At 32.3% G+C, this 25,552-nt stretch overlaps 1 protein-coding gene across 1 annotated transcript; it reads left to right on the forward strand.

The window, feature by feature from the left end:
• Positions 1-3,058: 3,058 nt before the first annotated feature.
• On the forward strand, positions 3,059-23,772 carry LOC102808203 (sialidase-2-like). Its single transcript, XM_006813766.3, has 9 exons — positions 3,059-3,345; positions 9,244-9,295; positions 9,650-9,823; positions 13,382-13,517; positions 14,430-14,523; positions 16,720-16,794; positions 17,466-17,596; positions 18,811-19,002; positions 21,516-23,772. Exons 1-9 carry the CDS (start codon positions 3,111-3,113, stop codon positions 21,852-21,854), a joined length of 1,428 nt encoding a protein of 475 aa, XP_006813829.1. The 5' UTR covers positions 3,059-3,110; the 3' UTR covers positions 21,855-23,772.
• The last annotated feature ends 1,780 nt before the right edge of the window (positions 23,773-25,552 follow it).

The raw sequence follows: 25,552 nt of genomic DNA on the forward strand, positions 1-25,552 counted from the left end.
ATACGTCATTAGTTTTAGGAGACTCTCTTACTTTCATCATGTTCAATTGAAAGAGGGTTTCAGTTTTATACCAAATGTAAAGCATAGAGATTGCAACTACACAAAATAATTTAAAAAAAAAAAACATTTTAAAAAAGATCACGGGCAGTTCGGTTAATTTATATAAAACTATATTTTGTTAAAAAAATTAGAATAATTTATTGATTATTTACTTTGGAAATATAACAATATTCACAATATTTATGTTTTCCGCATTGTCAAATCACTATAGTACACACACATCTAAATGGCTTTATCTACCTATCCTCTTTATTCTACTGTGTGACCAGATGCCCATTTTATTTTGTACATGCACTGAGTTATATAAGTTGTCAATCTCCGCCACGGTGTTTCATGGACGAACCCATATGGAAACAATTAGGTGTGTTTATTTTGCTAAACAAGATAAACACTGACTTTGCTGCAAAGTTTATACACACGTATGTGTTATCTGTAAAGAGATTAATTATTCACTGGGTTTTAATTTCGCTCATTTCGCTGACTGGAAAATGCGCTAAATTAAAACCCAGTGAATATTTAAAAGTTAACATAGAACACATTATATAAATGATAGAACAGTGAATTTAAAACCCACTGAATATGCCTGAAATGGTAAATCAGCTAAATTTAAACCCAGTGAAAATTAGTCATTTTACAATATCTGTATAAATCTTACATGTGAATAGCTACATCTAATCCAAATAAAACAGCAATTTAGATACAATTAAAAAATAAAAGCCCCAAACAAAATAAGATAACTTTATTGACATTATTCTTTCCATAAAAGATGAATAGTCAAGAAAAATAAAAAAAATAAAAAAGTAGAAGGATAATCAAATAACACAGTAAAATAAAAAAATAACAAACTAGTACAGAATCAGTGTTTTACTATTATTAATACACACATGTACATCAAGTTTAATGTGGCAGTTTGTCATAATGTAAATAAATGTAAATGTAATGTAAATAAATTTATTTTTAAGTAAAATTAGGATTATCCTTATGTGAATTATTTCATTGTGCTGTGGGCAGTCCATAATGTAATGGTACACATCCTCAACTGAGTTGTTGTCACATCTTGTGCAGATTCTGTGTTCTAGTTTTGTTTTTGGTCTAGTATAGTATAGTATAGTAAGTAAGTAAGTAAAGTAAGTAATTCTTTATTGCTATCGTATCCCATTTGAGATCTTGACATAAAATACAATAAAGTCAAAAACATGTAATAATAAAAAAAAAAAAAATGAAAATAAAAGGAAATACTAAAAGTACTGTAAATGAATGAAATAAATACATATCTTACAATAAGAGATAAATGAATAATTGTAATATAATGTAAATAAATGTGAATCTGTGTTTTGTAAGTTTTTTTTGAGGCAGCTGGTACTGAAGTTATTGTTTGATTTTTTGCTCCCTAAGCATAAAGCAAGTATAAATGTGTTTTGAAACATCTTTAATTATGTGATCGTTTTTATTATTTAATATGTTTATTAATGTCTCTCCATACATTTTATGTTTAGTAAAAAGGCTGGTTCTTTCTTTATCATATAGCTGGCACGTGAAAAGGAAATGTTTCTCATCTTCAATTTCTCCAAGATCACAGACAGGGCATATTCTATCAGAGATGGAGATGTTTTTGTATCTGCCTGATTCAATCCGTAAACGGTGGGCACTTACTCTAAATTTGGTCATTGCAGCACGATATAGTGGATTTTTAATTATTTGGAGGTATTTCTCAAAAGAAAAATCAGTTTTTATTTCTCTGTATGTTTTCAATTTGTTTTTGTGATGCACGCCCTTATCATCATCAAACATGCATTCTTTACTTTTTTTCTGGAATTGCATTTTAAGTTTTTCTGTAATGTCTTCAATAGTAGCATTGCTGTATTTAATTTGCCCATCTTTCCAGATATTACTTAAATTTAGGTTTTCCAGAATCTTTTTCACACCAGATACCCAGTTTTTAGTACCAGAATCATGCATCTTAATTTTTTTAATACCAAGCTTGTATGCTTCACATACTAGTGTATTTTCAGGCATTTCCTGAACCCTCATCCAATATTTTAACAGTTGTTTTGTACCCTGTATTGTAAGAGGGTACCTCCCTAATTCAATTAAACATGGCAAGTTTGAGGCTCTGCTGTTCACCTTTAATAAAAACTTGCAGAATTTGATATGGAGTTTTTCCATGGGTGTTGTCAAATTCCAAAGCTGTTTTGTGTGGGCAATAATATCACTAGACCATATTTCAGTGCAGTATAAGAGAATTGGTCTAACTACTACATCAAACATCTTCAAATGAATTCTGAGTGGTGTACAAGTTGCCGAAAATAATAGCTGATTCATTTTGAAGCAGGCCTTAAGAGCTTTGTTTTTTAGGTCTACCTGGGCTTTTTCTAATTTCCCTGTTGTATTTAAATTTATGCCAAGGTAAGTGTATGATGTCACTCTTTCCAGTACATCCTGGTTTATATAAAATTTATATTTGTCTAGGCGTCTACCTGATTTGTTAAATATGATTGTTTTAGATTTTTTAATGTTGATCTCCAACTTCCATTTGTGGCAGTATAATTGCAGGGTGAAGACCTGTATTGGTTTCTGAAAGGAGAAGCAAGTCATCTGCATAGAGTAGACATGGAAGTTGGTTATTTAATAAAGTTGGTGGGTCATTGTGTGATGCATTTATATGACTTTTAATATCATTCAAGTATATATTAAAAAGCAGCGGACTTAGACCATCGCCCTGCCTGATGCCTTTCTCAATTGGGAAAGTATTGGTCAAGCCGTTTTTAACCTTCACACATCCAACAGAGTTTCTATAGATTGCTTTAATAATATTATAAAAGTATATACCTCCCTTTCTCAATCATAATGGTCACTAATTCTTAATTTACAAATATATTATGTATGAGCTAGTAATATCGACTGTTCTCCAACGGTGCAGCCCACCCCCGGAAGATCTCAAATGGCTCATTCCTTAGCCTTACATGACTTACACGTTAAATATTCATGAGCTCGTCAAAGAAAGCAATATGGCGGCTTCTCCACACCTGTGAGATTTATCGGCAGGCGACATGCGGACTAAGCTGCATATAAAATGTATATTTGTCGTGCTTGGGGTCGTTGTCTTGATGGTACTGGTAGATAACTGGCTGACTTATTATTGGCTCGACGAAAAGGGTTACAACCGCGGTCGATTGGACAGGGCGCGAATCGCTCTCAATAACGGCGACTACCATAACTATGATATGTACGGATCGCTCCAGAATCACGAAGAAAATGATAACTTCTTTACATGGCGAGATCAAGGTCAGGCTTCACTTTTGTAATTTTAAACACCCGACATCCCTGTCCTTGATGCTGTGGTCCGAAATTGCTCCGTACTGTGATTTTTAATTAAAAACATGGGAATGCCTATCGCCATTATTACCGGCCTGGTGACTCATTTCACCGCATCCTCCTAGTCTGAGTTGCAGTAGTGCCCTCTTTTTCAAGTTGTTCTAGCCCCGGTACCATTAGCCCTGCATATAATATGTGCGGCCAATATCATATGGACCTGACCGCCGACTTGCTGTCATGCGTTGACTAGGCATAAATATATTGTATTAAAAAGACATTTAGAGCCACAAGACATTCATTGTGAATGTGGGTGACCGGCCTATGTTCCGAAATCCTTATGTTCCGAAAGCCCTATGTTCCGAAATCCCTATGTTCCGAAATCCAATGTACTAAATGGTTCCTGTATTGAGTGTTCCGGCGGGGAGGTATAGCGAAAGTCACGTTGCAAATTTCTCGTGAATAAGCGCCATTTGGTGACCGCATTCTACGTAAAACATTTACGATTACATGGTTCCGTTTGTAAAGCAGTTAAATATCCAGATAATCGCATATACATCTCATATTACTATTGAATAACGTGTCTTCTTTGTGCAATTGGGTCACGGTGTATTTTTTTTTATTTCCCCCTCCAAGTGGTTCATCAACTTTGGCGAGGTCATTTGAGTTCAAGGTGACGAGCGCTACCGCAAATTCCGGATGGTCTCGAAATAAAACTTTTTTTACATGTAGAAATTTTTCAAAACAAATTTAGCGATTTTTCGGGATTTTTGTCGGAAATATATATGGAAAGGTTTATTGTTTATTATTATTATTATTATTAATGATATTGTATCGTTTATTATGCTGCTCTATACATATAGTTTATACCGGAATAAGACCTAGACTGGCAAAGTTGGGATTTCTTTTTTGTTTTACAAAAAGAAATAATTAATTGTTTTAAAGTCTTTTTAGTGTGATTGCGAAAACTGACATGATCGCGAAATGTATTTTTTTCGCGATCACACTAGTTTTTGCTAAAAAGCTAAAAAGGCTAAACTGACAATTGTTTATTTTTTTCAAACAAAAAAGAAGTTCCGATTCTGCCAGTCTAGATAAGACCTTGAATGCCGTGCTATGTGCGAACGTGAGAGGCAACATGACATATCTACCACAGGAAACCTGAATAAAACTAAATTAATGTATTCAATAAAAGAAATCATACAATGAATAAGAAGTCAGTGTTTTATGAGCGAAATGAAATTGCCACAGTAGACAGTTTTAATTACCTGGGTATAGTTATCACACCAAATGGAAAATTCAAAACTGCGTTCAATACTTTAAAAGAGAAAGCTATGAAAGCAAAGTTTCCACTAAAGCAGTCTTTATTAACATTATCACATTATAAAATTAGCACAGCATTGAATTTATTTGATTAATTAATTGTACCAATTATTAATTATGGGTGTGAAGTATGGAGAGAAGAATCAGCAAAACATAGTAACATTATAGAAAGTGTACAGTTTGCATTCTGTAGATTTCTTTTTTTTAGGTGTCAGTAAAAATGCAACAAAAACTGCTATTCTTGAAGAGCTGGGTAAATATCCATCGAGTTGTTAGAAAATTTTAGTATAATTACTGAACATCATTTGCACCCACCCTCCTTAAAGTTACTAATTTAATCATGGTAACCTATGAATTACTTTCTAGTTTATGCAGAAAATCAGATTGTAGTTATAATAATAATAACTTTATTGCCTCCGTGTAAAAACATTTAGATAGGATAAGTACAGCAAAAAAGAGTTTTAAAATAATAACAAGATATATGTAAAAAAAAAAAAAATATTATAGTAAGGGAAAGGAAAAAAGAATATGCAGTAAATTAGTTGCGTATTCAGTGTTAGTACATTTGTACTTTTATTTCAAGCACCATGCTTTGACCAAGTTACAACCTATAACCACAGAGATTTTACAACATTTATTGCCCCATTCCAGACAGTCATGGTATAAGGTAGATAAGCTCACGTATTCACAACAATTGATATGCCTAAACTCTACAATTTGTGACAGCCATTAATTAAGGTACAAACTATTTAAATCATTGTTCTCTTGATTGTTAGGACATCAAAGCACTTCTGTTTGTAGTTTTATGTTATTCTAGAACGAGCCACAGTACCATAAGTTTTCACTGAAGCACGAGGACGTAATTTTTGTCTATAAACTTATTATTATACACCTTTTGTGGACTAAAATGTTAAAAAAAAGAACAAAACAGAGAAGTCTAAAGTTGTAGGTGGAATGTTGGGTTTGCGCCTCAGATAACATTATTTGCATATACATTGAACACCATTTTGCTTCACCACCCCTACATCACTTTTTATTATATTTGTAAGTATTACTGTGCAAACAGCAAAAATATAACATATTAATCCTAAATCATTGTTATTATATTTGTAAATATTACTGTGCAAACAGCAAAAATATAACATATTAATCCTAAATCATTGTTATTATATTTGTAAATATTACTGTGCAAACAGCAAAATAATAACATATTAATCCTAAATCATTGTTATTATATTTGTAAATATTACTGTGCAAACAGCAAAAATATAACGGTATTAATCCTAAATCATTGTTATTATATTTGTAAATATTACTGTGCAAACAGCAAAAATATAACTGTATTAATCCTAAATCATTGTTATTATATTTGTAAATATTACTGTGCAAACAGCAAAAATATAACGGTATTAATCCTAAATCATTGTTATTATATTTGTAAATATTACTGTGCAAACAGCAAAAATATAACATATTAATCCTAAATCATTGTTATTATATTTGTAAATATTACTGTGCAAACAGCAAAAATATAACATATTAATCCCAAATCATTATTATATTTGTAAATATTACTGTGCAAACAGCAAAATAATAACATATTAATCCTAAATCATTGTTATTATATTTGTAAATATTACTGTGCAAACAGCAAAAATATAACGGTATTAATCCTAAATCATTGTTATTATATTTGTAAATATTACTGTGCAAACAGCAAAAATATAACGGTATTAATCCTAAATCATTGTTATTATATTTGTAAATATTACTTTGCAAACAGCAAAAATATAACATATTAATCCTAAATCATTGTTATTATATTTGTAAATATTACTGCGCAAACAGCAAAAATATAACATATTAATCCTAAATCATTGTTATTATATTTGTAAATATTACTTTGCAAACAGCAAAAATATAACATATTAATCCTAAATCATTGTTATTATATTTGTAAATATTACTTTGCAAACAGCAAAAATATAACATATTAATCCTAAATCATTGTTATTATAACATATTAATCCTAAATCATTGTTATTATATTTGTAAATATTACTTTGCAAACAGCAAAAATATAACATATTAATCCTAAATCATTATTATATTTGTAAATATTACTGTGCAAACAGCAAAAATATAACATATTAATTCTAAATCATTGTTATTATATTTGTAAATATTACTGTGCAAACAGCAAAAATATAACGGTATTAATCCTAAATCATTGTTATTATATTTGTAAATATTACTGTGCAAACAGCAAAAATATAACGGTATTAATCCTAAATCATTGTTATTATATTTGTAAATATTACTTTGCAAACAGCAAAAATATAACATATTAATCCTAAATCATTGTTATTATATTTGTAAATATTACTGCGCAAACAGCAAAAATATAACATATTAATCCTAAATCATTGTTATTATATTTGTAAATATTACTTTGCAAACAGCAAAAATATAACATATTAATCCTAAATCATTGTTATTATATTTGTAAATATTACTTTGCAAACAGCAAAAATATAACGGTATTAATCCTAAATCATTGTTATTATATTTGTAAATATTACTGTGCAAACAGCAAAAATATAACATATTAATCCTAAATCATTATTATATTTGTAAATATTACTTTGCAAACAGCAAAAATATAACATATTAATCCTAAATCATTGTTATTATAACATATTAATCCTAAATCATTGTTATTATATTTGTAAATATTACTTTGCAAACAGAAAAAATATAACATATTAATCCTAAATCATTATTATATTTGTAAATATTACTGTGCAAACAGCAAAAATATAACCTATTAATCCTAAATCATTGTTATTATATTTGTAAATATTACTTTGCAAACAGCAAAAATATAACATATTAATCCTAAATCATTGTTATTATATTTGTAAATATTACTTTGCAAACGGCAAAAATATAACATATTAATCCTAAATCATTGTTATTATATTTGTAAATATTACTTTGCAAACATCAAAAATATAACATATTAATCCTAAATCATTATTATATTTGTAAATATTACTGTGCAAACAGCAAAAATATAACATATTAATCCTAAATCATTGTTATTATATTTGTAAATATTACTGTGCAAACAGCAAAAATATAACATATTAATCCTAAATCATTGTTATTATATTTGTAAATATTACTGTGCAAACAGCAAAAATATAACATATTAATCCTAAATCATTATTATATTTGTAAATATTACTGTGCAAACAGCAAAAATATAACATATTAATCCTAAATCATTGTTATTATATTTGTGAATATTACTGTGCAAACAGCAAAAATATAACATATTAATCCTAAATCATTGTTATTATATTTGTAAATATTACTGTGCAAACAGCAAAAATATCACGGTATTAATCCTAAATCATTGTTATTATATTTGTAAATATTACTGTGCAAACAGCAAAAATATAACGGTATTAATCCTAAATCATTGTTATTATATTTGTAAATATTACTGTGCAAACAGCAAAAATATAACATATTAATCCTAAATCATTGTTATTATATTTGTAAATATTACTGTGCAAACAGCAAAAATATAACGGTATTAATCCTAAATCATTGTTATTATGTTTGTAAATATTACTGTGGAAACAGCAAAAATATAACGGTATTAATCCTAAATCATTGTTATTATATTTGTAAATATTACTGTGGAAACAGCAAAAATATAACATATTAATCCTAAATCATTGTTATTATATTTGTAAATATTACTTTGCAAACAGCAAAAATATGACGGTATTAATCCTAAATCATTGTTATTATATTTGTAAATATTACTGTGCAAACAGCAAAATAATAACATATTAATCTTAAATCATTGTTATTATATTTGTAAATATTACTGTGCAAACAGCAAAAATATAACATATTAATCCTAAATCATTGTTATTATATTTGTAAATATTACTGTGCAAACAGCAAAATTATAACGGTATTAATCCTAAATCATTGTTATTGTAATGGACTAAAATCATCATATTACTTATTCATTATTATCTTGTTTTCATTGTTTTATAATTTAAATTTTAAAATATTTCTGATATTATGTAATCTATCTCATCGCAGTTTTTGCTCGGTGTGACTACACATGAAACAACTGTCAAACTCTTAGCATTGTAACCAGCATCCTGAATTAGCTAGACAGTGAATTAATCAATTATTCTCAGAATAATTGTTTCATTTTCGCCAATATTCTAACTTTATTCTATTCTAATTCTAGATTGGAATAATTATACATAATACTTATGAATTAATGAAATACTGAACACTTTGTATTTTAATTACAGTGTATAAACATGCATCAGAGTTGTTCAGGATCTAACGAATACCTCTGGTTTTTGTCAAAATTGTTGAATTTATGAAAAATCATATTTTTATCAAGATGCACGTTTGTTCATTTGTTTTGTAAATGTACACACTTTTCTATAACAGTTGTACTTCAATGCAATCAAACACTGTGTTAATTAAAATTCCGTTTCATTTTAGATGTTGGTAGGGTTGTGTTTCCAAAGTACATGTTTGGCTGGAGCATTGTAAGGTGAGAATACTTAAATTATATTTTATATTCAATCATTGCGCATCATATATCTTATAAAATTGTACCATGTATCCATGGAATTATGTGCAGCAAAAAATAACAGACTAAATTTTCTATATAAATGTGATATTGTTTTATGCTAATTATGAAGATATTAATTCATGGAACTATATGGGTAAATACATGACCCTATACTAATATACATAGTGTGGTCTCACATGAAATCACCTACATGTATGTCAGTTTGTCATGTCTAAATCAATAGCACCATGAGAGATATGCATGTCAAATTCTTCATTTTAACAAAGTTAAGAATTTAATATGTTTATGATATAAAATTGTTTTTCAATTCAGAATTCCAGCCCTTGTTTATCATAAAAATGTGTACATTGCATTTTGTGAGATGCGAGCCGAATCTCACGGTGATGCCGGCAACATTAACATAATTGCTAAACGAGGTCATCGTAATCGTAATAACCAGATTCAGTGGGAGGAAACTATGCTTATTGCTGCAGTACCAGGAATGAGGTCAGTGTTAATGATAAAAATCTATCGTAGTTCAAGAAATTATTGTATCACAAAATTGTGTTAGCCGTGTCTATCATAAAACAAAATTCACTATTCTTTCACCAATTAATACAAACAATAAACAAATTCAGTGAAAAAATCAATACCACCATGCTACTTTTAGCTTCACTGTCAGACATGAAAATCAATTTTTTTTTTCATTATCCACAAAATAAAATCTGCATATAGTAAGTTGCTGCATAGTAAGGGGAACCTCCACACCTCAAATTGTGTCTGTCTTTTTGGTTCTTTTCCACTTACCTAAGGTGTGACACAATGCACTACAGTCTCTTAGTGGATAAGAAACTTAGATGTAATTGCTTGATGTACAGATGATAATTTCTCCCTCAATATTCTTGCTTTATTTGGAAATCCAACATGGCAGTTGGGATCAACTTTTGGTGAAAATCGTTAAGCATTTCAAGCCCTATTAAGAATTTCAAAACACATTGCTGCCAGAAATCCTCTGTGGATCACTACCAACGCATTTTACTGATTGATTGGTAGACATTTTATTGGCAATGTGTGGAGAACTCCACTTAGCAAAACTAATTACATTAATTACACTAATTCATTGTGAAATATGCGACAGTACGTGAAGACTTTTCCTTGAATTCAGTATGAAATATGAGTAAGTATGTGAAGACGCTGAATTTAGTGTTTGAGCAGTCAGTATACCTACTCGTATAAAAGTAGAGCTGCATTTGGTGACTTGAGTATGTCAGCAATGTTTTTGCGAGTTTTATTGAACTATAATTACAAAATTTCTTTTTCACACATTTATTGAGATACAAATTTATTCCTGAAAGCTCAGCTTTGTGTTTTTGAACATGATTATGTCCCTTTCAGAAATATCAGTTTCAAATAAGATCCATATTTACAAACAATCACTGATGCCCTTTGCCCTTTGCTTTGCCGATTGACAATCCTGAAATAGGAAACAGGTTTATTGCAGTGATGTGACAACTAGACCATGGGCTGTGCCACCACATTGATTGCAGTGATGTGACAACTAGACCATGAGCTGTGCCACCACATTGATTGCAATGATGTGACAACTAGACCATGGGCTGTGCCATTACATTGATTGCAGTGATGTGACAACTAGACCATGGGCTGTGACACCACATTGATTGCAATGATGTGACAACTAGACCATGGGCTGTGCCACCACATTGATTGCAGTGATGTGACAACTAGACCATGAGCTGTGCCATTACATTGATTGCAGTGATGTGACAACTAGACCATGGGCTGTGCCACCACATTGATTGTAGTGATGTGACAACTAGACCATGGGCTGTGCCATTACATTGATTGCAGTGATGTGACAACTAGACCATGGGCTGTGACACCACATTGATTATAGTGATGTGACAACAAGACCATGGGCTGTGCCATTACATTGATTGCAGTGATGTGACAACTAGACCACGGGCTGTGCCACCACATTGATTGCAATGATGAGACAGTTAGACCATGGGCTGTGCCACCACATTGATTGCAGTGATGTGACAACTAGACCATGGGCTGTGCCACCACATTGATTGCAATGATGAGACAACTAGACCATGGGCTGTGCCACCACATTGATTGCAGTGATGTGACAACTAGACCATGGGCTGTGCCACCACATTGATTGCAGTGATGTGACAACTAGACCATGAGCTGTGACACCACATTGATTGTAGTGATGTGCCAACTAGACCATGGGCTGTGCCACCACATCGATTGTAGTGATGTGACAACTAGACCATGGGCTGTGACACCATATTGATTGTAGTGATGTGACAACTAGACCATGGCTGTGACACCACATTGATTGTAGTGATGTGACAACTAGACCATGGGCTGTGACACCACATTGATTGTAGTGATGTGACAACTAGACCATGGGCTGTGACACCACATTGATTGTAGTGATGTGACAACTAGACCATGGGCTGTGACACCACATCGATTGTAGTGATGTGACAACTAGACCATGGGCTGTGACACCACATTTATTACAGTGATGTGACAACTAGACCATGGGCTGTGACACCACATTGAAGATGGTCTAGCGTCTCCAACCAAGAATATAATTATTAGTGGTTTTTGACAATGATGTTCTTTGTGTTTAGTGAATGTTTTTCAACAATTGTATTCCTTTGTATTCGATTATTTAGCTAGGTATCAATATATACAGAGTAAGTGACTCAAATTTTAGACATTTATTACATACTTAAAGAAAATGTTGTTGGGAAAAATTATGTCATTAAAATTGTATTATCATATAGCTTGTATTGTAATGCTATGAGAAACCTGACAAGCAAACCATGCAACAGTTTTCCACACCAGGCACTGCTTGACCATATTTAGACTAACCTACCGATATTCATTTGATAACTTAAATCAGCACACTCTTCAAACTGGTTCTACCCAGTTACCATAACATTGTGTTGCAGCTGAAATTTGTAGCAAACTTGATTGTGGTAGTATAGAATTATGTTGTTATGTTGTGAAGATCCTTTTATAAAAAAATAACATTAGTCACATTAGCTACAACTAGCTGTCAGATACAGTAATATATTTAGAGAACAAATCCGAACAAAATTTGGTTTTATAAATAGTTGCAATACTAGCAATCAAATGTTAGAACGCTCACACACTGAACTTTTGAATAAATGAAAAATATGATTAAGATCTATAATCAATGAAAAACCAGTGCTGAAAACAATTGTATATGATAAAACCTTTATAGAGTGTATACTGCTCTTGTTGTTGTCGGTCGTCTGGCTAACACATACTCTTGTACACTTCTTCTGTTCAACCATGAGCTGCAAATAATAGTAATCTTTATATATTATCATTTCTATACATTAGCATATTAATTAATTAATGTTAGCACAATAAAGTTGCCACACTCAAAATAAAGGAAGGGAAATTAAAATATGAAAAATAGGCAAATATTAAATTAAATAAAGCCTTGCAATTTTAACTCGTTGTTTTTTAGCACCGCTGCTGATTTTGTCGAGCGGAGCTTATCATACGAGTGATTATCCGTCGTGTCAAGTTTTTACTTTTTCGACTTCTTCTTGAAAACTGCAAGCCTGAATGCTTTGATACATTGTTATATGTACCTTGGGTAGACCTCTCTTTGATTTGTTCATTTCATGATATTTCCTTTAATTCTGGTGAATATTTTTGGTAAATAATGATATTTTTGACTTCTTGTTAAAAACCGCAAGGCTGATTGCTTTGATATTACATATATAGGTACTACAAGTAGATCTCTCTTTATTCATTTTGTGATGATATCTTCAATTCTCTAATTTTGATTAATGTTTTTTGATTTCTTGTTAAAAACAGCAAGTCTGATTGTTTTGGTACTATACATATAGGTACCTCTGGTAGACGTCTCTCAGATTTCTTCTGTTCTTTAATTGAAATGTGCATTGCTAACAGCAGAGCTATCTCAGCCAACAGGCTGCTTGTTTAAACAATCTTCCCTAATAGATATATTTATTTATTTTTCAGATCAATGTGTCCCACGCCAATTGTAGACCATGTTAGGGATGCTATAATACTTATCTTTGTTGCATTTCCACCTGGAATGACTGAATCACAGTTAATAAAAAATGTCACATACCATCAATTAGTTATGGTCATGAAGGTAATTACAAATATTATTATTATTATATATCCAATACAAAGTAAACAGGTTTGAAGGTTTGTCTGGGTGCTTGCCATATACATTATATTTTTTAGCTCCGCTGTTGACGTCGTCAACTTTACAATTTCAACTTCTTCTTCAAAACTGCAAGTCAGAATGTTTTCAAATTTGATATGCGAGTACCTTTGATGGTTCTTTCTCAGATTTGTTCATTTCATGTCAAAATCTCAAATTCTCTATATTTGATGAAAAGTGATATTTTCGACTTCTTGTTAAAAACCGCAAGTCCGATTGCTTTGACATTACATATCTAGGTACTACATGACATTGTGGACTTCTCTCAGATTTGTTCATTTCGTGATGATATCTTTAATTCTCTAATTTTGATGAATATTTTTGTCATTTTGGGTGAAAAGTGATATTTTCGACTTAACAACCGAAAGTCTGATTGCTTTGATACTATATACATATAGGTACCTCAGGTAGACCTCTCTCAGGTTTCGTGATGATTTTTTTTCTTCACGGTCTCACATTGCTTAGCAAACATTCACCAGTAGTGCAATGCAGACTTGATGTTTCACGGCAAATAACTTAATACTTATTTTTGAAGTGATTATCACACAGTCATGATTATAATTACGTACAAGAAATCAGTTTATTGGCCTGCAAGTAGAATTAACTTTTTATCGTAAACGTACACTTTTGGATGCACACAAACACCAAAACGATATCTGCCATGCTTTTTCATTCGAAAAACCGAATGCTGGGTGATGCAGCCACAAATATTTTGTGAATTTCGAAGTATCGACAGTGGTGCATACAACATGGTAGTAATATATCGATGTTGATGAAACATTAATTTTGGTGCCAGGAAATGTTTCAATATTGATGCCTAAATTATTATTATTTTAGAGTACAGACCTTGGGAGAACATGGAGCATTCCAGTTGATATTACTGCCAGTACTCTTAATGCAATGAGACGAATACCATCAATGTTTGCAACTGGTAAGATATCTTACAAAACCATTTCTTATTAAGGTAGCAAGAAGGGGAATTTTTATTTTGTTCTTGATTTTTCAAAAATCGATAAAACTGTTACTTAGTCATTGAAACATTAAACCAGCTTTTCAAAAGATCAAAATTTTGGTAGGACGCTGCTCAAATTAGTTTTTAAACACTAACAAAAATAACTACGGCTGCCATATCATGGATATTTGCATAATGTGTATCTTTGGAACGGCTTAAAAAAAAATTAATACATGTAAATATGATCTTATGTACATACTCTGTTGTTGACTATTATGATATAATGGATGATAATTAAACTTTCTTTTGCAAACAGTCTGTGTTTATTCAACAACAATTAATTGTCAGCATTAAGGCATAACTATGCACATCTTTCTTTTAAATCATTTTTTATTTCGTATTATTTTCAAATTCAGTATTCTATTTTACCTTCACCATTTTACTAATGCAATTACAAGGAAAACAATTACGCTGATAACAAAGACACTGTGACCAGCGACACAGGGTTATATTATAACTGAGTGGTTCAAAAGCAACGACGAGTTTGTGCATTCACATACCTGTACGCATCATAACTGCAAAATTTATTACAAATTATGTCACCAAGTATTACATTAAGTTCTACCGGTAGTGTTGATTCAAGTGTAGGCACAGTAGATACGAATGAAAGTGGTTAATTTGACGTCGACATAAATAATCAGTATTCCGAGATTGCATTTAGTTTTTTTCTCTTACAAAACAATATTAATAAAACAAAGTTGATTGTCTAGATACAGTTTGACCCAGTACATGATTTGTTTGGAGTTCAAAGTAATTAACATAGTCATAACAAATTATACTTGCTAATAACGAAGAAAGAACATAAAATTGATATAGCATAGCCAAAAACAGTTTCAATTGGTAATTTGGTTTCACCATGATAATAGTATAGACACTTGACGGATTAGCTTGTCTGTAAACAGTCAGCATATACAGTGGGACAGTAATGTTTGTCAGAGGATTGTTCCTGGATGGTTCACTTGCATAACAATGGAAGCCAGCTTCCCGAACGCTCCAGCAGTACAGGACTCAAAATGCCAGATGTTTTCTTCAATTTTCATGTTCACACTCAAAATTATTCGTGATTTAACACACTAAATAGTTTTATGAAATTAGTGGTTAATACGTCTAATAGTATATGTTTATAATAATGCAGCAAATCTACAGTGTTTTATTATCCGAAACTGTTTTACATGTTATTTTCATGTTTATGTTTTGATCGAGTACAACTCATTGGGACCGTCGTCAAATCGAGTGTGAAGGTGCCAAGTATGAAATAATTAGGAAACAATAAAACAAACCTGCATTGAAATTGGAAGAATAGATCATTTGATTATCAGAGACACAACATTTCAATGGACTCTATTACAAACAATGGATGGCAAAAATTTCAAGCAAAATTTTACAGTGTGCTCTTACAACGTTTGCCATTTTTTGTCACGTGGTAATTATGTAAATAATCACTGTCCAGTTATGGCGAACTTTTCCCTCTAAACTCGGTCATTTTACACATATACACTATGAGACAACAGACAGATAAAATGCCATCAAATCCTTCCCTCTAAACTCGGTCATTTTACACATATACACTACGAGACAACAGACAGATAAAATGCCATCAAATCCTTCTCACTATTTTAAATCATCAGTATGATTTCATGGCTTCTAGTTATAAACTAATTTTTAGATATCTCTCAGTTTCATCATAATGTTTTACACTTTGTTTCAAAAAATTAATTCATTTATTATAAATAGTTTGTATTTATTTCATAATTTAACACTCATCAAGAAAGAAATCATTTGAGAGAAATACTTTCAAAACGAACTTTAAATACTTAGCTGGTCGCCAAAATGTCATTCACACGTTCCTATATGCAGGTGTTGGTTTACGGAACAGTCAAGTTCTTTCTATTCCTCCAAACAAGAATGACAATAACCATGATAATTGGAATATTAACAACATTGCAATATATTCAAAAATATTCAGATTGACTACAAATACAAAAAGTGGGAGTAAATTAAAACAATTAACTTCCTAAACTTTCATAATACACAGTTTCTTCTCATAGCATTGGAATATTTGAATGTTAAACTCGCTGTTAAATACTGATAAATTGATTCACTTTAATATTTTAGGGCCTGGTCATGGAATCCAGTTAAAGTCTGGTAGACTGATTGCACAAGGGAATGTACATGTTAAAAAAGTGCCAGGTAAATGCAGCTTCTAAGTAGTATGATTTCTTTCCATAAACAGGGTACTTTATTTGCATATTGCTTTAGAACATATTTGATTAGTTAATAAGTTAGTATGTAGAATCTGAAATTTATGAAATTTATATAAATATATTACAATAAATTTGCATAATACAATACCAAGGATTTACAAAATTGAAAGTTATATGATATTTAATGAAGTTCTTGGTACAAAGTCAATGGAATTTTGATGATCATGAAACTACAAAACAAATTACGTAAATATCTAGAAATATTATTATATTAATTTTTGTTTTAGGCTGTTTTTCTTAGTGTTCCTACTTAATTGCAAATCATGTGTTACACATGGTTTGCGTTAATGAATGTTGCAATAATTTTCCTCATTTCTGTTTGTGCAATTACTACTTTCTGTGATATAAATAATGCACATGTCAAATGGAATCACTATTTGCCTATGTCTGTATAGACAGTCTATTTATCTTCAGTTTGCTGTAGTAAAATACATGGTCAAAGTATATTAGCATGATAAATGTGTAATTAAATGTATGAATATGCACATTGAATTTTATTTCCATGTCACCATTAAAAATTCATTCAGAAAAATGGTCAGATGTAAATTTTGTTCTTTGCCTCTAAATTCATCTTGTTCTTAATTCCCATATCAACAGGTGGCAAGTTCACGTACGACTTTTCTACAGTTATTTACAGTGATGATGGTGGCAGTACATGGAGCCCAGGTGGTACTGTTCCACTTGGATGGGACAGCTTTGAAAATATCATAATGACTAATGAAGCCACGGTGAGAAATTGATGCGCACCATACTGCATTGTCATACTGGCGTTGTCATACTGTGTCATAGTTTTCACACCGTGGCATTGATGTCACGCTGCACCATAATTGTCACACACCATCTTAGTTGTCACACGTCATAGTTGTCAAACCATGCCACAGTTGTCACACACCATCATAGTTGTCACACACCATCATAGTTGTCAAACATTATCATAGTTGTCACACTGCATCTTAATTGCCCCACTGCATCATAATTGCCACACTGCATCTTAATTGCCACACTGCATCTTAATTGCCCCACTGCATCATAATTGCCACACTGCATCTTAATTGTCACACTGCATCTTAATTGTCACACTGCATCTTAATTGTCACAATGCATCTTAATTGTCGCACTGCATCTTAATTGTCGCACTGCATCCTAATTGCCACACTGCATCTTAATTGCCACACTGCATCTTAATTGCCACACTGCATTTTAATTGCCACACTGCATCATAATTTCCACACTGCATCTTAATTTCCACACTGCATCTTAATTGTCGCACTCCATCTTAATTGTCACACTCCATCTTAATTGTCACACTGCATCTTAATTGCCACACTGCATCTTAATTGTCACACTGCATCTTAATTGCCACAGTGCATCTTAATTGCCACACTGCATCTTAATTGCCACACTGCATCATAATTGTCACACTGCATCATAATTGTCACACTGCATCTTAATTGCCACACTGCATCTTAATTGCCACACTGCATCTTAATTGTCACACTGCATCATAATTGCCACACATCATCTTAGTTGTCACACGTCATAGTTGTCAAACCATGTCACAGTTGTCACACACCATCATAGTTGTCACACTCCATCATAGTTATCGCACTCCATAGTTGTCACACTGCATAATAGTTGTCACACTGCATCATAGTTGTCACACTGCATCACACTGCATCATAGTTGTCACACTGCATCATAGTTGTCACACTGCATCATAGTTGTCACACTGCATCATATCTTGCAGACTTGAATGGCTATTTTGATATGATTTACACTTAAATTTGTCCAACAATGTAAAACGGTGGCAAAATAAACATATCCTACACATTGTCAGAGCATTCCTAGCAGATACATTAACAATTTTTATACACTCATTCAATGTTAGATTTTAAAAATATATAAACACTTATGACTAGATCTATTTTTGTTGTCTTTCCAGGTTGTTGAACTTGATAACAATCTGTTATGCCTAAACAGTCGAACACCAAATGCATTTCAAACACGTGCAATATCATGCAGCAAGAATGGAGGACTTCAATTTGGTCTTCCACAATTGAGTGATAATTTGGTGGAATCTGGATTCAAAATGAGAAATGGGAATCTCCATTTACTTAAAAATCCAGGTTGTGAGGTATGTATTGCTTTCTTTTACTCAAAACAATTTACTTTTCTTAGGATATACTTTGTGGTTTTCATTATTATATTCATGTTGCTGCCAGGGAAGCTATATCTGTGGCAACAAAAGAGTCTTTTCTGGGAAGTCATGTTATGTGAACATAATAGGTGCCACATGTTTGTATCTGTATCTATGCAAGGGGAATTTGCAACAAATGTATACATTTTATTTAAACAACAAACACTGTTGCATTTTATCTTTCAAACTTACATATTAGCACCTTTTTACATAACATTCTGTTGGCCATCTTGTCCCAAAGCTTTTCAACACTGCAAGCAAGGGTGGTTAAAACCTTCCATGAAGTGGCATATATGTGACGTCACATATCAGTCAAACTTAACTTGGTTGGTTGAAGTCCAGCTTGTGTGCACTAGTTTCTGTGATTTTGTCTCAGAAATCACAGGATTCACTATTCGTGTTTTGTGAATACACTTGATGTTACCAGTACATTACTAGTCACCCATTTTTGTTAATACACTTGATGTTACCGATACAATACTAGTCACCTATTTGTGTGAATACACTTGATGTTACCGGTACATTACTAGTCACCTATTTGTGTGAATACACTTGATGTTACCAGTACATTACTAGTCACCTATTTGTGTGAATACACTTGATGTTACCGGTACATTACTAGTCACCTATTTGTGTGAATACACTTGATGTTACCAGTACATTACTAGTCACCTATTTGTGTGAATACATTTGATGTTACTAGTACATTACTAGTCACCTATTTGTGTGAATACACTTGATGTTACCAGTACATTACTAGTCACGTATTGGTGTGAATACACTTGATGTTACCGATACATTACTTGTCACCTATTTGTGTGAATACACTTGATGTTACCAGCACATTACTAGTCCCCTATTTTTGTGAATACACTTGATGTTACCGATACATTACTAGTCACCTATTTGTGTGAATACACTTGATGTTACTAGTACATTACTAGTCACCTATTTGTGTGAATACACTTGATGTTACCGGTACATTACTAGTCACCTATTGGTGTGAATACACTTGATGTTACTAGTACATTATTAGTCACCTATTTGTGTGAATACACTTGATGTTACCAGTACATTACTAGTCACCTATTTGTGTGAATACACTTGATGTTACCGGTACATTACTAGTCTCCTATTTTTGTGAATACACTTGATGTTACCGATACATTACTAGTCCCCTATTTTTGTGAATACACTTGATGTTACCGGTACATTACTAGTCCCCTATTTTTGTGAATACACTTGATGTTACCGATACATTACTAGTCACCTATTTGTGTGAATACACTTGATGTTACTAGTACATTACTAGTCACCTATTTGTGTGAATACACTTGATGTTACCGGTACATTACTAGTCACCTATTGGTGTGAATACACTTGATGTTACTAGTACATTATTAGTCACCTATTTGTGTGAATACACTTGATGTTACCAGTACATTACTAGTCACCTATTTGTGTGAATACACTTGATGTTACCGGTACATTACTAGTCTCCTATTTTTGTGAATACACTTGATGTTACCGATACATTACTAGTCCCCTATTTTTGTGAATACACTTGATGTTACTAGTACATTACTAGTCACCTATTTGTGTGAATACACTTGATGTTACTAGTACATTACTAGTCACCTATTTGTGTGAATACACTTGATGTTACCAGTACATTACTAGTCACGTATTGGTGTGAATACACTTGATGTTACCAGTACATTACTAGTCACCTATTTGTGTGAATACACTTGATGTTACCGGTACATTACTAGTCTCCTATTTTTGTGAATACACTTGATGTTACCGATACATTACTAGTCCCCTAATTTTGTGAATACACTTGATGTTACTAGTACATTACTAGTCACCTATTTGTGTGAATACACTTGATGTTACTAGTACATTACTTGTCACCTATTTGTGTGAATACACTTGATGTTACCAGTACAATACTAGTCACCTATTTGTGTGAATACACTTGATGTTACCAGTACATTACTAGTCACCTATTTGTGTGAATACACTTGATGTTACCAGTACATTACTTGTCACCTATTTGTGTGAATACACTTGATGTTACCAGTACAATACTAGTCACCTATTTGTGTGAATACACTTGATGTTACCAGTACAATACTAGTCACCTATTTGTGTGAATACACTTGATTTTACCAGTACATTACTAGTCACCTATTTGTGTGAATACACTTGATGTTACCGGTACATCACTAGTATTATTTTATATTTGTCAAATGCATGTGAAAATGACAAGCATGACCCAAATGATCCACTAGTCAGTTTTTTAAAATCATTATCATTACCAAAAGGTCTGGTGTGGATGGCACATAGCAATCAAGTGTTGTATGCTAATTGTCTGTAGAATGCTGACCAAAAATATTATGTTGGTGAATTGCTAGCTTACAATGTAATTTTGTTGTTATTTATAATAGGGTAGTATGGTGGCATTTCCAGCACCACCTGGTACCAACATAACAGATGATGTTCACAAGACATGGGTGCTTTTTTCAAATCCCGCAAACATGGCAGACAGAACCCGTCTTTCTGTTCGATTGAGTACCAACAGTCTGAAGACTTGGAGTGAACCGTGGCGGTTACATGAGGGATCGAGTGGATATTCTGATTTAGCGTACTATGAGACAATTGAGAACAGAAAGAAAGTTCAGAATTTTGCAATTTTATATGAAATTGGTACAAATGAAATGAGTGAAATTTCCTTCAGGACTTTTACATTGCAGGATGTCATTAGAAATATTCCTCTGTCATTGTGATGTTGGTTGAAGAGAGGAATGCATAAACTATGGCCTTCCAGTCACATTTTTGTAAATTATTTTAAATTGAGTATTTGGTATGAACTGTTTTTATAGTATTTAAAGATACTTTGCACAAAAATTATAGGTAACATTGATGATTTTGCTGGACAAAAACAGGTTTGCATTTGAATGTCAAGTTGGCTGTGATTTCAATACAAATTTACTTTGTGATATGCCAATTAGTAGCACTCATGGCTTCTTTTCCATAAGCTAACTAGTGAAAATTTGTCAATTCAGAATTGATCTAAATATTTACTGAAGTTCATAATTTAAGTATATAAATTTGTTCTTCAGAATTACAAATAGTCATATGGAATAGCAAAATATCAAGAAAATCTTGTACCAAAAGTCACAACATCTAACCTCTTGTTGTGTAGTGTACCATTCAAATGTTGAAGATATATGCACAATTTGCATTTGTTTAAAATCATTTTACGATAGAGCAAGTAAACTCCAATAATCTTGCCAGCTTATTTACATTATTAGTACTATCTTTCCGAATTGAAATTTTAATTCTTGTACATTTATTTAACAATGTAAAAGGATTTTCTAAAGTGATTCACAAAGCTCATGAAAATCATTAGACTGGTGCAGTGGCGGCGATCAATTTGTTTTTGTAGTTTAAATAAAATAAAAATATTCGCGAAATGGAGGTGTTAGCGCGAAATCCCCCCGACTGGTTTATTCTGCATGGCCCTCTATCGATACTGCAGGAACCCGTTGATTTTTCAACGGTAATTATGTAGAGAGTGTTCTAATTGACAATCATCTAATCACGTCTGTTCAACTGACCTCTGACTGAGAAGACATCTGCTGATTGTAGCAGCCAATTTTTAACTAGTACGAGTTATTTTTTAACACATTGTGATGAATTAGAAACGACAACTACAACAAACTTGAATTTCAACATGCTGCTATGTTGGGTCTGCAGTGTGACCTTTACCATGTTGACTTCATTATGCACGTATTTCTGCGCACACCTCATTATAATATGTGCATGAATATTTATTAGCAATGAATTTCCTGCAGAATAAACCAGTCGGGGTGATTTCGCGCTAACACCTCCATTTCTCAAAAAAACAAATTAATCGTCTTGACTGCGCCAGTCTAGAAAATCATGTAAAGGCTCTCGTGTTTTGTTGTTTATGTACATCACCTATTAATACCTCACTTATATGCAGTATTCTTCTGATAAGCAATTAGATTACTCCAAACTGTAAGTGTTATCTAACATTAGTCCTGATTGGTTGCAATTACACCAAACTGTAAATGTTATCTAACACTATTCCTGATTGGTTGCAATTACATCAAACTGTAAGTGTTATCTAACACTATTCTTGCGCATAATTGGTTGGTGAACATGTTTCGTATAGTAATACAATTTATGAGCACAAACAGCCAAATATTAAAGCGAGGGAGTATGCGTCAGATGGCCATAGCATGTCATTGTTTACAAACAAGAGTACACCCATGAGCCTTTGCGTTTTTAGCATGTGTCATCGATTGGAACTCAATTCCTGCGTGTGTGTAGGCGACTACCCTCTCGCTTTAAAAGCAACAGGAGACTCCATCAGATTTGGATCCTAATAATTGGTACACTAACTGGGAACATGTGCTGAGATTGACTTAAGCACAATGATATTTTTATATTGAAAAATATTTATTGTAAATACATGCATTTTTGTTTACCATTCATTGAGATCATCATGAACTTGAGCAGTTCAAACGCAAAAAATAAATGATCATTACCATATGCAAATTAAGAATGTATAATGATACTGGAGGAAAAGACGCAGTAAAAAAACTTCCATGGATCAACTATTTATACTGATTAGATTTGTCGGGTTTTGTAGAATAAAAAAAAAGCTGATTTGTAGTAGTTGTCTCTGGTTCATGATATAGCAGTAAAAACTTCCGAGATCAGTCAAATTTACAAAGTTTAAGTGAAACATTCTGAATTCGAGTGTTAAAGATCTTCTCTATTCCACATTTCTGTAGCTCAGTCATTGGTATCATGTGTAAATATTCAGGTCATATTATACAAAACTTATAGCAATGATCTAAGGATTGCAATTTTAATGAATATAACAAGTGACCCAACGGTCAAAATAGTATTCCTTATATCAAAGCAATTGGAAGGAGCGGCTTTCATGAAGTCGTTGATAATATATTTGCTATAAATAGAGAATTTAAAATATCAGACAAAGGTCCACTCAAAGTACCAACACAAGTGTTAAATCAATTGAGCTGGTGGAAATGTAGATAATATTGGGTAATCGTTGTCCAAAGTAACTATTAAAAATAGCTAGCAATGGCTCTTTTTCGATAGCATAGAAGTGAATGTAAGAACACGTACAAAAACTATAAAATGGAATCACTAAACGATTTCACAATAGAACACGCAATAGGTAGCAAGCTTAAAGAATGAGTTAAACAGTTTAATTCCATTAGGTTCTTTAGTTCCAAAGCGGAATATAGTTTCCTCCTCGACAAGCCTGACCTGATTCTCAATGCCAACACATACACCAGAAATTGACATATCTGTAATTTTAAAAACGATTTTCCTGTAATACATTATAATTTTAACGTTCAAAGGATGGTATGGAAATGCTAAAATCTTCACAAGACACTGTAGAATCTGATCTTGAAATTGACACAACTTTTGCCAATGCTTCCCTAGTAATATGAGGAACTACGAGGATAGCCACGACTATTGAAGAAATCACATAAATTACTAGCCTAGCCTAGTTGCAAATACTTGTGAATATGGTATACAATCCTTCATTTTAGTAGGATGTGATGATTCATACTTTAAATAGCAATGTAAATCAGTAGGTTTTGTGTTGATAGATGTAGAAATATGATCACCATCTACCTTAGTAGAAATGTTATTTCATGTGTGTATTGAATAGCTAGATTAAATTTGTTAAACTTGAACGAATAATTCATAACGACTGCTTGACCATCATCAATATATCTGACATAAACATGTATAGCTTGAATCAAAACAACTACCCATCGCAATCGCACTAACACAAATGTAGGAGGATCCAAAACTGCCATTCTATTAAGGAAATGGGTTAAAGTGCGAAATATATGGGTCTCATATAAACAAAGATGGCGACTTTGACTGTTGCGCAGATCAACGAAGGAGTCACCGACAGTAATCAGTGCAAGTTGTGCCCAGGTCAAACCTCATACTTGTGATTTGAAGAGCTCATTGGATTGTGGATAAATCAATGTTTATCAACACAACCGCGACGACTACCACGCTTTAATCCAGAGTAAAACAAAATAACTAGTCAACTAAGCGCATCAGTACTATCACATCTACGCTGCAATTGGTCTCAATATAGCTATTTTTAATAGTTACTTCAGACAATGATTATCATATTTTTTGGTCCGAGCAGCATTTATACTTTGGTGGAAATGTTGACAATTGCCTTTATGAACAGCTATGATAGTGCAGCTAATAAGGTTACATTGGATTGGTTATAAATCTGGAATTGAAATATACTGAAACTTGTACTGTCATTGGCTGTATGCAAAAAGTACACTTCTTTGATTATGCAATTCAACAAGCAGCTGCGCTGTTAGCAATGCACATTTCAATTAAAGAAGTGAAGAAATCTGAGAGGTCTACCAGAGGTACCTAC

This window comes from Saccoglossus kowalevskii, chromosome 4 (genome assembly GCF_978046115.1).
Source record: "Saccoglossus kowalevskii chromosome 4, keSacKowa6.1, whole genome shotgun sequence".
In the NCBI taxonomy this organism is placed as follows: Eukaryota; Metazoa; Hemichordata; class Enteropneusta; family Harrimaniidae; genus Saccoglossus; species Saccoglossus kowalevskii.

Bases quoted from the DNA above. Each gene is read 5' to 3' on its own strand.
- LOC102808203 (XM_006813766.3), top strand. From the start codon at position 3,111: ATGCGGACTAAGCTGCATATAAAATGTATATTTGTCGTGCTTGGGGTC. The intron at 3,346-9,243 runs GTCAGGCTTCAC...GTTTCATTTTAG, and splicing joins CTTTACATGGCGAGATCAAG to ATGTTGGTAGGGTTGTGTTT. The intron at 13,518-14,429 runs GTAATTACAAAT...TTATTATTTTAG, and splicing joins AATTAGTTATGGTCATGAAG to AGTACAGACCTTGGGAGAAC.